This window comes from Limulus polyphemus, unplaced genomic scaffold (assembly GCF_000517525.1).
Source record: "Limulus polyphemus unplaced genomic scaffold, Limulus_polyphemus-2.1.2 Scaffold1408, whole genome shotgun sequence".
NCBI lineage: Eukaryota > Metazoa > Arthropoda > Merostomata > Xiphosura > Limulidae > Limulus > Limulus polyphemus.
Window position 1 is genome coordinate 30,120 of NW_013667018.1, and position 14,962 is coordinate 45,081.

A 14,962-nucleotide genomic window follows, 5' to 3' on the forward strand; every position below is an offset into this window, starting at 1 on the left:
CGGGACGGGGTTCAAACCTGCGACCCTCAGATTGCGAGTCGGGCCAAAAAGATAAAATTAACATAGATACATACACACAGAATTACAGCTTTCAATATATTTGATACCACTAGCTGACAGTAGTATCATATATGTTTTAAATTAGATATCAAAATAACTAAGTAAATCATAAATTTAATAAATAGTTTTTGTAACATATCTTTTTGTTATACTATTGGACATAGAATTCAAACTTTTTGCCCCTGTATAAGTTACTGAATATTGGCTTGTTGATTTTTTAAATAGTAGTATGTGTAAATTAGAATTAATTTCTTGTATTATGACAATGAATATCCTGGTTATTTTTGTAATGTTGATGACTGGATATCTTAATTAATAATTTTTTCATCATTAACATAAAATTACCTATCAAATAATAATTTACTTCATAAGTCACAGATACACAGAATCCAAATAGTTTAAACTCAAAGCTTCTTTTACAAGTATTTTTTTTTAGAAGCAACAAAGGATTTATATTTTTTGATAAACCTTCCCAACAAGTATTTGCATATATTAAACGTGAATAGATAAACTATAAAATAAATATATTAAACATTTTCTTTAAACTGATCATTTTACTATATTTATTTGTTATACCTGTATATCTTGCAAAAATATTTCTAATAGTTCTTGTCAGCTCAGACCAATTTAATCTATCATCAATTGTAATACCCAAGAACTTTGTTGATGATCATCTTTCAAACAGTACTCCATTTATATAAATATTTGTATTTTAATTATAAAAAAATGTATAAATTTTAGTCTTTTTCAGATTTACAAATAAATCAGAATCTCTTAGCCAATAATTTATCCTATCTATTAACAAATTTACCATTTCAACTAAACACCCTAAATTATTATTTTGAGCTAATATTGTAGTATCAACTGTAAATAAAATATGTTTTATATCAAATAATATTTCTGGTATATCATAACATATAATAAAAACAACAGTGCTCCCAAAAAAGAGATGAGAGGAACATCTTTTGTATATATATTAATTCATCAGAATATTTGTTATTAGTATTATTAGTGTTTTTGAGATTCAACTTTTTAAATAACTCTCTAACCAATTGTACATTTTACCTCTTACTCCTATATTGTATATTTATTAACAATAACTTATAACTTACACATCAAATGCTTTAGATAAGTCCATAAACATTGTTATGACAAATTTACTTTTCTCCATATTATCAATAATAATTTCACATAAAACTTGAATAACTACTTGTGCAGATTTGCCTTTAGGAAACCATACTAATATTCACATAAACCAAATTTATTAACAAAATCCCCAAATCTTGTGTAAATTACCTTTTCGAAATATTTTAGTTAATATATTCAATATAATTATAGGGCTATAATTATTCATTTGTCTTTTATCTCCCCTTTAAATATTGGTATTCTTTTTGCCTTTTTCAAATATGCTGGAAAGATTTATTTTTCAATACTTAAATCAAATATATATTGAATGGAACATCAAAACACTCAATGATTTTTTCTAACTACTCAAATATTGTCTAATCCAACTGATTTTTTAGTTCAAAAAATTTTATATACAAATTATTTCACCAATGATTATTGGTTTCACAAATAAACATTTTATATTATATTTTCGATTATTAAACTAATATTTATTATCCTTAAGATTGATTTGTTTCACTGATTGCTCTATTCTATGAAACAAAAAATTAAGTGCATTTGCTTTGCTTAGTGAATCTGTTGTTATAACATTATCAACAATTATATCACGAACAGACTGCTTTATTGATGATCAATCATTAATGCAATTCCATTTACTTTATTTTTTGCACCAATCTTCGAAAATAACACACTGTTACGACAGCTGAGGTCACGTGACACTTGTAACACGTCATGCGCTTATAGAACGTTCATGAAACCTCGAGAGGTTACTAGATATGTGGTATTCTTGTATATAAGCCGCCAAGAACTGACGGCAACAATGTGTAATTGAACTGCGGACAGAAAGAGACGTATTGTTGAGTCGAGCACGTGTGACGTTCGTTGTGAATTATAGCGTTTGTTATAGCGTGACTGTGGAAATTAAGTGTAGTGCAAAGTTGTATTTAGAAAGAATAAATCAGTTTTATTTAAGAAAGGACTTGTATCGCTAAAGTTTCTTCGAAAAGAAATTATACGGAAAATTAACTGACGAACAGAGACGTAACAATACCATCATAATAAGTTTTTTTGCTATTTCTAATACAAGCTGATAATTTATATTTAAACATGGTATACATTATTCGAATACGATTTAACTTTTAAACACTAATTTGTTATTCTCACTTTCTTTTTCGTAATTCTTGATCGAAGGTTTATTCCTATCGATTATAATAAATGTTTTGTATGTGACATTCCTTGTTACAACAGGAAAACAGCTATTGTAATATCAAGAAAACTTTAAAATATTCATAAGCTTCATTTACATAATGTATGTCATATAAAGTATCCCAATTAATTATAGCTAATTCATCCTTTTTTGTCATTTTCTAAAGCTATTTGTTTCCCATCTGAGAAATTGCAAGAACTGATTAAATAAAAATAGCATAATAATTTCAAATTAAAGACAACATAATCATTTAACATATAGCTTTTTTTTGCTGGCAAATTAAAATTTATTATAATTTTATTTTTATTACAATAAACTAAATCATACAAGTTACTTACATGTTTCCCTGGTTATTTAAAAGATTGATACTAAAATTTCCCAGCATAATAATTAGTGTTTGTTCCTTTATTAGCATAACTAATATATTTTCCAAACTTCCCATAAATATTTTTTAAATCACCATTAATTTTCAAAGCTATAAATTCAATGTTATCATTCAAAACCAATGAATATGACAAACATCAAACACTATTTCCTCTTTAATATAAGCTGCAATGTTTCCATCTTTTATGTATTGCCTATTTGAAAAATATGCAGAATAACCTTGAATATTAAATATCATATCATCATCTGTGAGCTAAGTTTCAACAAATACCAGGCAAGTAAAATCAAATTTTTTTCACTGTAATTCTTCTAAAATTTTATCCGTGTTCTATCTCAGACATATTGTATTCATATGTTGACAAACCATAAAAATCACCAATTTTATTTTCAATTTCAATATAATCATCCATAATATCAAATTTAAATTTGTTTGTAGTTAAGCACAAAGCTACACAATGGGCTATCTGTGCTCTGCCTACGGCAGGTATCAAAACCTAGTTTTTAGCATTACAAGCCTTCAGACTTACTGCTGAGCCATTAGTTTGTTTGTTTGTTTTGAATTTCGCGCAAAGCTACACGAGGGCTATCTGCGCTAATTTAGCCGTGTAAGACTAGAGGGAAGGCAGCTAGTCATCACCACCCACCGCCAACTCTTGGGCTACTCTTTTACCAACGAATAGTGGGATTGACCGTCACATTATAACGCCCCCACGGCTGAAAGGGCGAGAATGTTTGGTGTGACAGAGATTCGAACCCGCGAATCTCAGATTGCGAATCGAACGCCTTAACCACCTGGCCATGCCGGGCCGCTGAGACATTAGAAGGGGGGGGGGGGCTAAATCTAAATAGTTGAAACTACTTAAATTATTAAAATCATCAAGAATAAATATGAATACATTACAATATTTTGAGATAGTTTTCATTTGTGATGTATATAACATTCATATATTCATCCTTTCTGATAAAAATTCTACCAATCTTAACCCATAAGAATTTATAATTTTTTTTCCTTTTAATATTCCTTGCCTTATGAAATCCTTAAAAACGGTGATAGAAATTTATATATATATATATATAGTGTTCTTTATTCACAATGCCTGCTTCCTTCATTGTTAATTTTTCATGGTGGCATATTGCTAAATCTTACTATTATTGGTCTTTTTTTTTACTTGTCCTATGTTTCTATGTCATTAGATCCACTGTGATGTCTATGTTCAGAAAATCCCATGATTTTGGTTCTAACTGTCTTGTTCAACTTCGTTAACTCTTTATGTCAAGTTTGGAATCTCCTCTATTAAAAAACTTTTCAATTTTTAATTTTTTATGATCACACACTTCTTTCAAAAACATCTTTACTTGATTTAAAATTCATCATATTTTTGTTTGTTTGTTGTTAAACGCAAAGCTACACACTGGGCTACCTGTACTGTACCCTCCACGGGTATCGAAACCAGGTTTTTAGTGTTATAAGCCTTTAGTTTTACTGCTGACCCATTGGATAAGCTCATATTTCTGAGAAACTAAATGTTACATTTTCATACAGTACTGAAATCACTGCGGTATTATTTTTAATCTCCCTTTATCTGTTACGCTAATGAGCCTAAAAATAGGCTTACTTAAGTCCGTAGCACTGTCGCCAAGCCGTGACTGCTGACTTTCTTCGTAGCGACTGTTGCTACAACTCCATTTTGATCTAGTCACTTTTGAAAATTTACGAAAATTTTGTTATATCAATCCAGCACAGTAAAAATGGCATGCAATACAATATTTCACATTAAATGCCACACCATTCTTTGCTAACTTCTTTCGCCGCCATTTTTCCAGCTTATTAATATCCTCGGTTTAAAACCTTTGTTATATTGTGCTAGAAATCTGAATATATAACCAAGTATGGAAATATACTTTAAGAAAATGCTGATTTTTAAAATGACATCAATTTACACTATTAAAACTTTCATTATTGCATTATCTAGTCAAATAATACAACCTTTGATTTGATCTTTGTTAGCCTTTATGTATATCTAGATACGAAGCTTCCATACAGCTTGGCATAAAATGTTTTTACTCTCATTATGATTTTATAATTTTTTAAAATGGAAACATTTCGAGTTCAGGTGGCACTGATGAGGACCACATCTGATACTGGAATAGTTAGATCTATTTTGACTTTACTATTAGCTTTGGGTCGGGCATGGCCTAGTGATGTTGAATCCGAGGGTCCGTGTTTCGCGATCTACTGCTCCAAAATCATGCCCCAAACATTGGGGCCATGGAAACGGTATACGTCATATGTTGTTAGGTGCTGCTAGTTTGGCTGCCTTTTCTCAGTTCAAAATCAGTTCCTCGTGTAATAATTTTCAAATATCCGAAAAAACTTTCAGTTTTTATAAACGTACTGCTGATTACTTTATTAGGGCTATCACCATCGAATATCAAGATGGACTACCTGTTTTTATGATAGCAGCCTGAACCCGGAGTGACATAGACCCCACAATATTCTGTAAGGTCTCTTTGTTAAAGATTTTCCATGAGGTGAAGAGTTTGGTCTGCAACTAATTCTTAAATATAGGCAAAGAATTATGGTGACGATTGCAAAATACAGGCTTATCCCAAAGATGACAATCGGATTATAATCTGAAAATAAAGTTGGCCAAGGAAGATGACTAGTGAAAGACACTTTCGTGTTCTTCAAACACGTTTTGGACAATATAAGAGAAGTGTCTTGTTGCATTAACTTTCTGGTATGATACATCACCCTAGATGCTATTTGCTACTGTAAACGAAACAAAAGTTCCAACCCCTCTCAGAAGAACGTTCCCTGCATCATTAGATCATCTTCAGTTGCTAGAACTGCTAGAAAAAAAAAAACAAGAAGAACCAAGTAGTACCTCATGAGTTTCCTCGTCACATGATCAGTTTCTTTTGGCATGTGCAAATAAAAAGTGCTTTACAAATGAGTATGTGAGAGAGGGATCCCAATAATGCAATCATTCAATGCATATTCATAATGAACATTTTATTTTACATTACGTTTATCTCTCACCATTTAAAAAATATATATAATTGCAGATAGTCTTTCATTTGTTTATTTAATTTTTAGTTATATATTGAAATTGTTATATTTTGCAATACAGTCATCCTGACGATATCGACCTTTGGAGTGCAGGAGTTTCTGAGCACCTTCTACCGGGAGCTATGATTGGTCCAACTTTTGCTTGTATTTTAGCCCGTCAGTTTGACAACATCAGACGTGGTGACCGATTCTGGTACGAGAATTCAGGATTCCCTTCCGCTTTCACCCCAGGTAACATATTTCTTATTTCCTGCATATGTTCTTTTTAGTATATCATGTAAGTTTGGATTTACCGAAAAATCAATTTTGATCCAGTGTCGCGGAGTTCTTTCAGTACTTTACTGTGGATAGTTAGGACTACAAGAAACTCAAACTACTTTATATTTACTAATGCTTGGTGGTAAGGGCACTCGGCTCGCAGTTTGCGGGACGCGAGTTCGAATCCCGTCACCGAACATACTTTCAGCCATTGGAGCGTTATAATGTACGGTCAATCCCACTATTCGTTGGTAAAGAAAAACCAAAGATTTGGCAGCGAGTGATGTTGACTAGTTGTCTTCCATCTAAACCAGTGCTTCTCAACTGGGTGAATGGTTCACCCAAGGGTTTTGTATATTTTATGTTGTATTCATTCTAGTTGTAGTTTAATGTATATTTAAGTTATAATATAGAATTTTCCATTTTAATTTAGTACTTTTTTGTCTTTTTTCTAACTGGAGTGAAAAACTGATAGGGGTGAATAATATTGGGAAATGTTGAGAAGCACTGATCTAGACAACCACGTCAAAATTAGGGACGGTTAGCGCAGATAGCCCTCGAGTAGCTTTGCGCGAAATTCAACCAAATAAACAACAACAAATTTCTGACAAATTTGTGAAAAAAAAATTTACTAAATGTATTTGTTTACCATTATATTAAGTGGAAGATTTAACATGTTAATTTGATCAGTATTAAAGAATCTGACTTCTGAAAAGTGAATAATAAGGAGCATAAATTATTTCTGTCATAGTAATATAAAACAGAATAAAGCTGTCAATGCTTTTATTGTCATTATTGAAATCTGCTTACTTCTTTCGTAGATTTGAGGTAACGAAATAATAGCACGTGCATACCCTATACTGTATAATGTGTGGTCAGGCCCGCCAAAAGGAGGAGGGGGATGCAAAGAGGGCAACTGCCCAGGGGCACGGACGAATGAAACCTGGTTATCCTCATTTAATAAAAAAAAACATAGTTTTTGTCATTTTTTTGCATATAGACGCTTGATACATTAAGAATGACTAAAATATAAATTTGAGTAACGATTAATTTATAGTTGTTACTTTCTAGATTTAATAGATATTTGTTGTTACTTTATTAACGTTTTTACGCTTATACTTTGAGGTAAAAACAGCTGCTGCTATGATTTGTCCTTGTTTATGAATTTGTTGGTGTCCAAATTTAGGATCTTATTCTTAGTAAGTTCTTAAAAAATGTTAAAAAAGAGAGAGAAAAAGGGGAGCCGTGCTGGCTCTAGACGCTCCTGTGTGTGGTCATTGCTTGTAGTTTAAAATTTTAAAAATGTTTAAAATTTAATGAATAGTTGTAAGAATACCTCAGATCAATGGATGTGTAATGTTTGTATTTTTAGTCCAGATGACACAATGCATTATCTGATCAGATTTTAGGGGGTTTTATCCATTTGCCTCTTTTGTCTGAAGGGTTATCTATTCAAATAATGTAAGACAAACTTCTGTGGATGCTATTTAGGTGTTCATTGGTAAAAATATATTGTATCGTTAATACTGTAAAATGGCATTACCTAACACAACGTTCTGTTGTTAGAGTCTGTATAATTACATTACTTGACACAACGTTCTCTTGTTAGAGTCTGTATAATTACATTACTTAACACAACGTTCTGTTGTTTGAGGCTGTATAATTATTAGAGGTGTAGCGATACGAGTATCGTATCGTGAGGCCGTGATACGATTGTATCGATACATCGTCCGATACGATTTATGTATCTTTACGAAATTTGGCAAGCTTTCAGTAAACATTATAACTATTCTAATAAAGTATTTTTGCTAAAAATGAATGTTTTAATATATGGAGTCAGAGTAATCACTGCTCGAGTGTAAAGCGATTTTTCTGTTATAATTGAAAATACTTTTCTACATCTAAAAATTAACAAATATATTTTCTGTAAGCTCTAAAAACCTCCGAAATAAATTTCCAACTTTTTTTTTCGACAAATCTTCATAATTTTTCAGCTATATTCACCACCCTAATTTTATGTGAAGTCGGTCAGATTGACTAGCCTCGTAACCACCATAAAAATACAAAATAAATAAAAATTATCCTTTTTTCTTTCTAGAATTACTTCAAATTGTAGCAGAAAACTACATTTGATTACACTAAATAACTTAAAGCTTTTAACATTATACATCTGTTTTTAATTGAATTTTATTGTTTTATTGCCCTTTGAAAAGTACTGTAAAGTGTGAAGTACTTAAATAAGACAATGTTAGTAATATAGATAGTAAATTACAGACAAGACTGTCAAACTTCTGAATCTAGATACGTATCGTATCACAGTATCAATATCTAAATACTGTTAATACTGCGGAAGTCACGTGACGCTGCTGAGGAGTTTCTCGAATGATCGTGAATTTCCTAGTTTGTTCGGGACGCCTTCTTTTTTAGTATATAAGCCCGGCAAATAAAAGTCAGAGAGAGATAACTGAATCAAGCGAACAGTAGGCACCGTAAGTAAAGTGTGTGAATCACTGCGATTTATAGCGTGTGTTATAAAGGTTGTTAAGTTTAAAGTGACTGTGGAAATTCTGTGTATTACAAAGTTGTATCGAGAAAGAATAAACTAGTTTTAATTAAGAAAGGACTTGTATCGCTGAAGTTCCTTAGAAATAATTTATACTGGAAACTAACAAACGAGCAGATACGTAACAATACTATCGTATCAGCCATAATAATTACATTACTTAACACAACATTGTGGTTTTATAGTCTGTATAATTACATTACTTAATGCAATGTGCAGTGTTAGTTTGTATAAATACACTATTACTTAACACAGCGTACTGTGGTTAGTATCTATATACTTTAACTACCTATACAAGATTGTATGTATGATTTATGCTTTTAAAATGATCTTACCTGATACAAAATTGTGTGATATTTGTCGTAGAACAATAATATTACATGATATAGCATTTTGTGGTTAACCTTACGTTTATTTTTGTATTAGCATAATTACTTATATATTTCACTTATCTGAATATATTGATAGTTTTATATTAATGTTACAGAACAACTTCAGGAGATCAGGAAAGCCTCCCAGGCTAAGCTGATATGTGAAAACGCTGATGATCTGCCAACTATTCAGCCCTACGTCATGCAGTTGGCTCACCCCATCTAGTGAGTGAAATAGTCTGTCCCGGTTTTCTTCTTAAAATACAAGATTCTCCTTTACATTTTTTAAAATTTAAGCACGTTGTATTTGTAACAAACTGTGATAGCTTTATGCAGTTGTTATCACACCTTAAGCCTAATTACACTAAACACAATGGAATTCCCGTCACAGCAACAATTACACCTTAAGCCTAATTACAATAAAAACAACGCAATTCCCGTGACACCAATGAGATGTGCAATATTCAATGTTCGTTTATTGGAATTCACTCCTTTTTTATATAACAGCGTAATTTATAAACTATTAACGTTACATTTGTTTTATATTAAATGCACAATGGGTTTAAAAGTAAGTAATTACTTCTCGTCATAGCACTTACTCACTCGACCTCATAAGTTATACTTACTACAAGATATAAACATTACTGAAAGGTGAAGACATTATCCCATATTCGTTCTACCTGGAACACTTTTAATAAGAGCACATCGAATGTGCTAGAAGAATGTAACGTGTTTTATAACATGAGATATGACCTTAAAAGTAAAAACTTTTTAAAAACGACGATTATTTTATACAAAATTCTATAAAAATGAGATCGTTTCCAGTCTCCAAATTACTAAAATAATAACTTGCTGTACAAGGTTAAAAAGTGGTAAAAAAACCGATGAGACTGGAAAACAATCTCATACACTCTACATTTTTCAACGTATATCTTGAGTCATTCTCAAGAGTGTAATGTTTTGCAAAAAATAACACTTATTTATACAATTATTAAAACACTGATTTAGATATTAAAGAATTTCACGCCATCTATTGACAACATTTCCATCAGGTCCATCATCCTTATTCAATAATTTAAATTTACTTTTTTTACATTTAATTATCTCCATAGATTCACGAATTTTTGAAAAAATAAAATATGATATTCATAAAACGTATATGATCAAGCATTTCTAGGTTTAGTTGAGTTTATGAGCACTGTAGGTGGCAGTTCCAAGAGTTTTGCCGACAGACGCTGTTCCCTGATGAGGGGAAGTTATAGAAGAGAGGCTCGTTTGTTCATGCTACCGGTGTCTATTTGTTGTCCAGTTACTTTCCCATCTTTTCCTAACTACACCTTCCTTCCTGTACTTTGTTTTTCAACAGTCTTATTCCCATTAAATGTTGATTAAAACCTTCCACCGTCTTTGCTTTGCTAGTGCACAGAAAGTCGATATCCTTCCAGTAGAGTTATGCTGGATTTGATAAAGGGGCTTTTCTTGTCTTGCGTGATTGTCAGCTTTCTTCTTTAGCTTACCCCTGTATGGCCTGACACATATATCCAGGTGAAGGACTTACTGCGCAGTTGATTTGCTTTCTGCCATCCACTTGGGACCAAACAACTCCGAATTTTACTTCGAATAGCGTAAATGGGATAAACATGGCGTCTACCTCATATTTTCACCGCATTGATCATTTAGAGATGTGACCAGATTAATTTTGTATACTACAATCTGTTTAGGCTACAATTCACGAGACTCTAATACCAGTTGTTGTTTTCTCTCTTTAGCAACCCCCGCCTACTTTGTAAAGACCTTCCCTCAATTGATTTGCGGTTCTGGCAAGAGAACCCAGTGCAAGTTGGTTTCCAGTTTAAGAAGTAGGACTACTATACTGCCATCGACAAATAACGCTACCTGTTGGTGAACTGATGTTAAGTGGGAGCTTTCATTTAAATTGCGTGTTAACAACTACAAAATAAGACAGTGGTCAGCGAAGCTTCATTAACTGTGTCGTGAGAAGATACTTTTAGCTTGTATAATTTATGTGTCAATAACTGTACCTTAAGTCAATGTTATTGTTGAAATCCAATTTCCTGAAACGTTTGCAGAAGAAATCGGTTAAATGCAAACAGTACAACTGTCTGACCATTAAAAGATAAAATACGAAAAATATCGTCACCTATTTCATTCTGAAGAATCTGAAGTTACTAGTAACTAACGAAAGAAGGTAACTTAAGTTGTATTATAACCACATTAGGAAGTGTTCATCTTACCACAACTAACTGGAACTGCTAGTAGTCTAATGACATCTTTCCACGGACTGACAGAGCAGTCGAGGTGTGTCACACAATGAGAACGAATTTCGTACTTATGTTACAAATATAAGTGCGTATTTGAATTAACTGAACATAAATGAATCCCATTAAATCTCTTGTATGAAATGCTACATCTGTGCTTCTTCCTAGGCCTAAATCATTCTACTTTATTGAAATTGGAACAATATGACACTGATATTATTTTCTCTCCGAAACTAACTGACACTGAAAATAATAGTGTAAGGTTTTGATCAGACGCCAACACGATGCTTGCAGTAACAGAAACTAATAGTATCAGTTTTGATCAGACGCCAACACGATGCTGCAGTAACAGAAACTAATAGTAAGTTTTTGATCAGACGCCAACACGATGCATGCAGTAACAGAAACTAATAGTGTAAGGTTTTGATCAGACGCCAACACGATGCTTGCAGTAACAGAAACTAATAGTGTAAGGTTTTGATCAGACGCTAACATAATGCTTACAGTAATAGAAACTAATAGTATCAGTTTTTGATCAGACGCTAACAAGATGCTTGCAGTAATAGAAACTAACAGTATCAGTTTTTGATCAGACGCTAACATGATGCTTACAGTAACAGAAACTAATAGTATAAGTTTTTGATCAGACGCTAACAAGATGCTTACAGTAACAGAAACTAATAGTATAAGTTTTGATCGGACGCTAAAAAGATACTTGCAGTAACAGAAACTAATAGTATAAAATTTTGATCAGACGCTAACAAGATGCTTACAGTAACAGAAACTAATAGTATAAGTTTTTGATCAGACGCTAACAAGATGCTTACAGTAACAGAAACTAATAGTATAAGTTTCTGATCAGACGCTAACATAATGCTTACAGTAATAGAAACTAATAGTATAAGTTTTTGATCAGACGCTAAAAAGATGCTTGCAGTAACAGAAACTAATAGTATAAAATTTTGATCAGACGCTAACATGATGCTTGCAATAACGGGACTAAGTATGTATGTGTGTATAATGCCCTTTTCTTTGCGATGACGTCAGATATATTTTTATCGAATAAACATGTGTGCTATTACAGCGGTTCCCAATCTTTCTCAGCACAAGAACGTTGTATTTGCTAAGGCCCCTCTGAAACATTCCTACGGCCCCAGTTTTGGAACCCCTATGCTATTTAGACCTTGAAGTACAGTTAGAATAGTGAAAGCTGGAAAATATATGAAGAATAAACATTTACATGAACTATATTACAGGTCTAAAAATAAATGGATGTTTCGGGTGATTTGGGATTCTTTGGTATTGATTCAATAATTAAATCAAATGCGGATTTTCTTGCAGTGTTAATACATCGTTATCAGACTTTGATAGTTTTCAGTAATAAGCTGAAATAAGAATAAACGTTGTTCAAACATTCTTGATAAATATTGCTTTCAATGTGTAAGAATTTAGATACAGAATCTTTTCGTCATCTTAACTGCAGGTGAAATAGTTGGATCCGTGTGTAAAGAGTTGTGCTTGTTAATGGCCTTTTTAAGGCGTTGCTTATTATTTTAACCACTTCATTTCCGGTAGATTAACAGTTTCTGTTGGACTTGTTTGTCTGAGTTAACTGTATTCAATGTCACAAAAAGCCTTGTAAACTGAAACATTTTTGTGTCTCATTCTTAAACAACAGAAAATAAAAACCTGATAATTGGCTGAACGATTCGTTTTTCTTGTTTTAGTTATTGAGAATAAATGCAAATAAAATACATTTGTTCGTTTTTCTTTCGGTGAAAATCTAAAAACCTGTATTTATAAAAATGAAAGAAGAAAAAAATCATCAGTTGATAATCAAAAGTGACCTTTCTGGCTAAACGTAGAAGGAATACCCAGACACCGATTGGCTTATAAAACTCCCTGCCATCTAGTGGATCAGGGATAAGTCTGAGGGCTTATAATGCTAAAATTCGGGTTTTGATACTTGCGGTGGGTACAACACAGGAAGCCCATTGTGCAGACTTGTATTTATTATCATACAAACAAACAAAACCTTATATATATGTATCTATGAGGATAGAAAACAACATCACGCTCGTAAAGTTGTTAGCTTGTTTTCATTAGTTAAAACAGCTATGAATAAGACGTTTCCCATGTTTATTAAAAACATTATACATTAGAAGTTACCTATTTGTGGCAAAAATGCAAATACACGATCCAGTTCTTTACCAAAATACGTGCTACAGAAATACGAGATACGAAATTACTTTCTATATCAAACGCCAATATAAAAACGTACAAAACATATTTCCTAGGACTTGTCTGAAGTTAAGCACAAAGCTCCACAAAGGGCTATCTGTGCTCTGATTACCAGGCCCGGCATGGCCAGGTGGTTAGGGAGCTCGACTCGCAATCTGCGGATCGCAGGTTCGAATCCCCGTCACACTAAACATGATCGTCCTTTCAGCCGTGGGGGCGTTATAAGTTACGGTCAATCCCACTATTCGTTGGTAAAAGAGTAGCCCAAGAGTTTGTGGTGGGTGGTGATGACTAGTAGCCTTCCCTCTAGTCTTACACTGCTAAATTAAGGACGGCTAGAGCAGATAACCCTCGTGTAGCTTTGCGCGAAATTCAAAACAAACAAACTGCTCTGCCTATCACGGGTATTGAGACATACCGCTGTGCCACTAGGAGGCAATTTCCTAGGATGACGAAACCTCGTAAGATATTATTGGGACTTGAACAAAAATGACTAACAGATAGGATATCCAAATAATGAAGTAATCCTTTCTAATCATCGTAAGTTCTCATTGTTAGAACGTTATATTAAACTACCAATATTAGTAACTATGATGAAACTTTGTAGAATGGACGGCAACTGCTTGTTGTAGAGACACAAGTGTAGAGGACGACGTTCTGAAAGTATTCCGCCTTTCTTCTTCGGGTCAGTGTGTCTATGGCAGTTATTTTGGTGTAAAGTTAATAGTTAATAAACTATTAATCACCAAGAGTGTTCGAAGATTAGCAGTTCCCCTTCACCCTGCTCGAGGTTAAAGATTAGATACATACATACATGCACTGGTGGTAATATTGAGGCAAGTGGGCGGAAGTGAAGGCGTAGCAGAGGCAGGTTGTTTTTGCAAAAGAAACAAGTCGAGAACGATTGTTGACAAAGTATTGAAATAAACCGAAGCAAACTGGCTTGTACAGGGCCTGGCGGGGATCAATGGACCCAAGTGCCATGATTGGGATTTATAGATCCAATGCCTAAGAGTTTGGTGTGGGCGAAAACGGGAGTACTCGAGAAAACCCACTTTCACTAGTCGGGACCGAAATAAAAGCCCGGCTAGTGCCCGAGTGAAGAGCTATTGCAAGGATGAAGAATTTAAATAGTTATACATAGAATATAGTATACTCTTAATAGCTTTACAGATCATGGTGGTGTTGTGTATCATGTTGTATGGGGATAGATATTTGTGGTGTTGTGTATCATGTTGTATGGGGATAGATATTTGTGGTGTTGTGTATCATGTTGTATGGGGATAGATATTTGTGGTGTTGTGTATCATGTTGTATGGAGATAGATATTTGTGGTGTTGTGTATCATGTTGTATGGGGATAGATATTTGTGGTGTTGTGTATCATGTTGTATGGGGATAG

At 33.0% G+C, this 14,962-nt stretch overlaps 1 protein-coding gene across 1 annotated transcript in view; it reads left to right on the forward strand.

The window, feature by feature from the left end:
- Window positions 1-14,962, forward strand: part of LOC106463436 (thyroid peroxidase-like) — a 98,709-nt gene that overhangs the window by 14,834 nt on the left and 68,913 nt on the right. Inside the window, exons 9-11 of the mRNA XM_013923463.2 lie at window positions 5,911-6,080; window positions 9,158-9,266; window positions 10,811-10,900. Of these exons, the coding sequence (XP_013778917.2) occupies window positions 5,911-6,080; window positions 9,158-9,266; window positions 10,811-10,900 (369 nt within the window). The remainder of the gene's footprint in view (window positions 1-5,910; window positions 6,081-9,157; window positions 9,267-10,810; window positions 10,901-14,962) is intronic.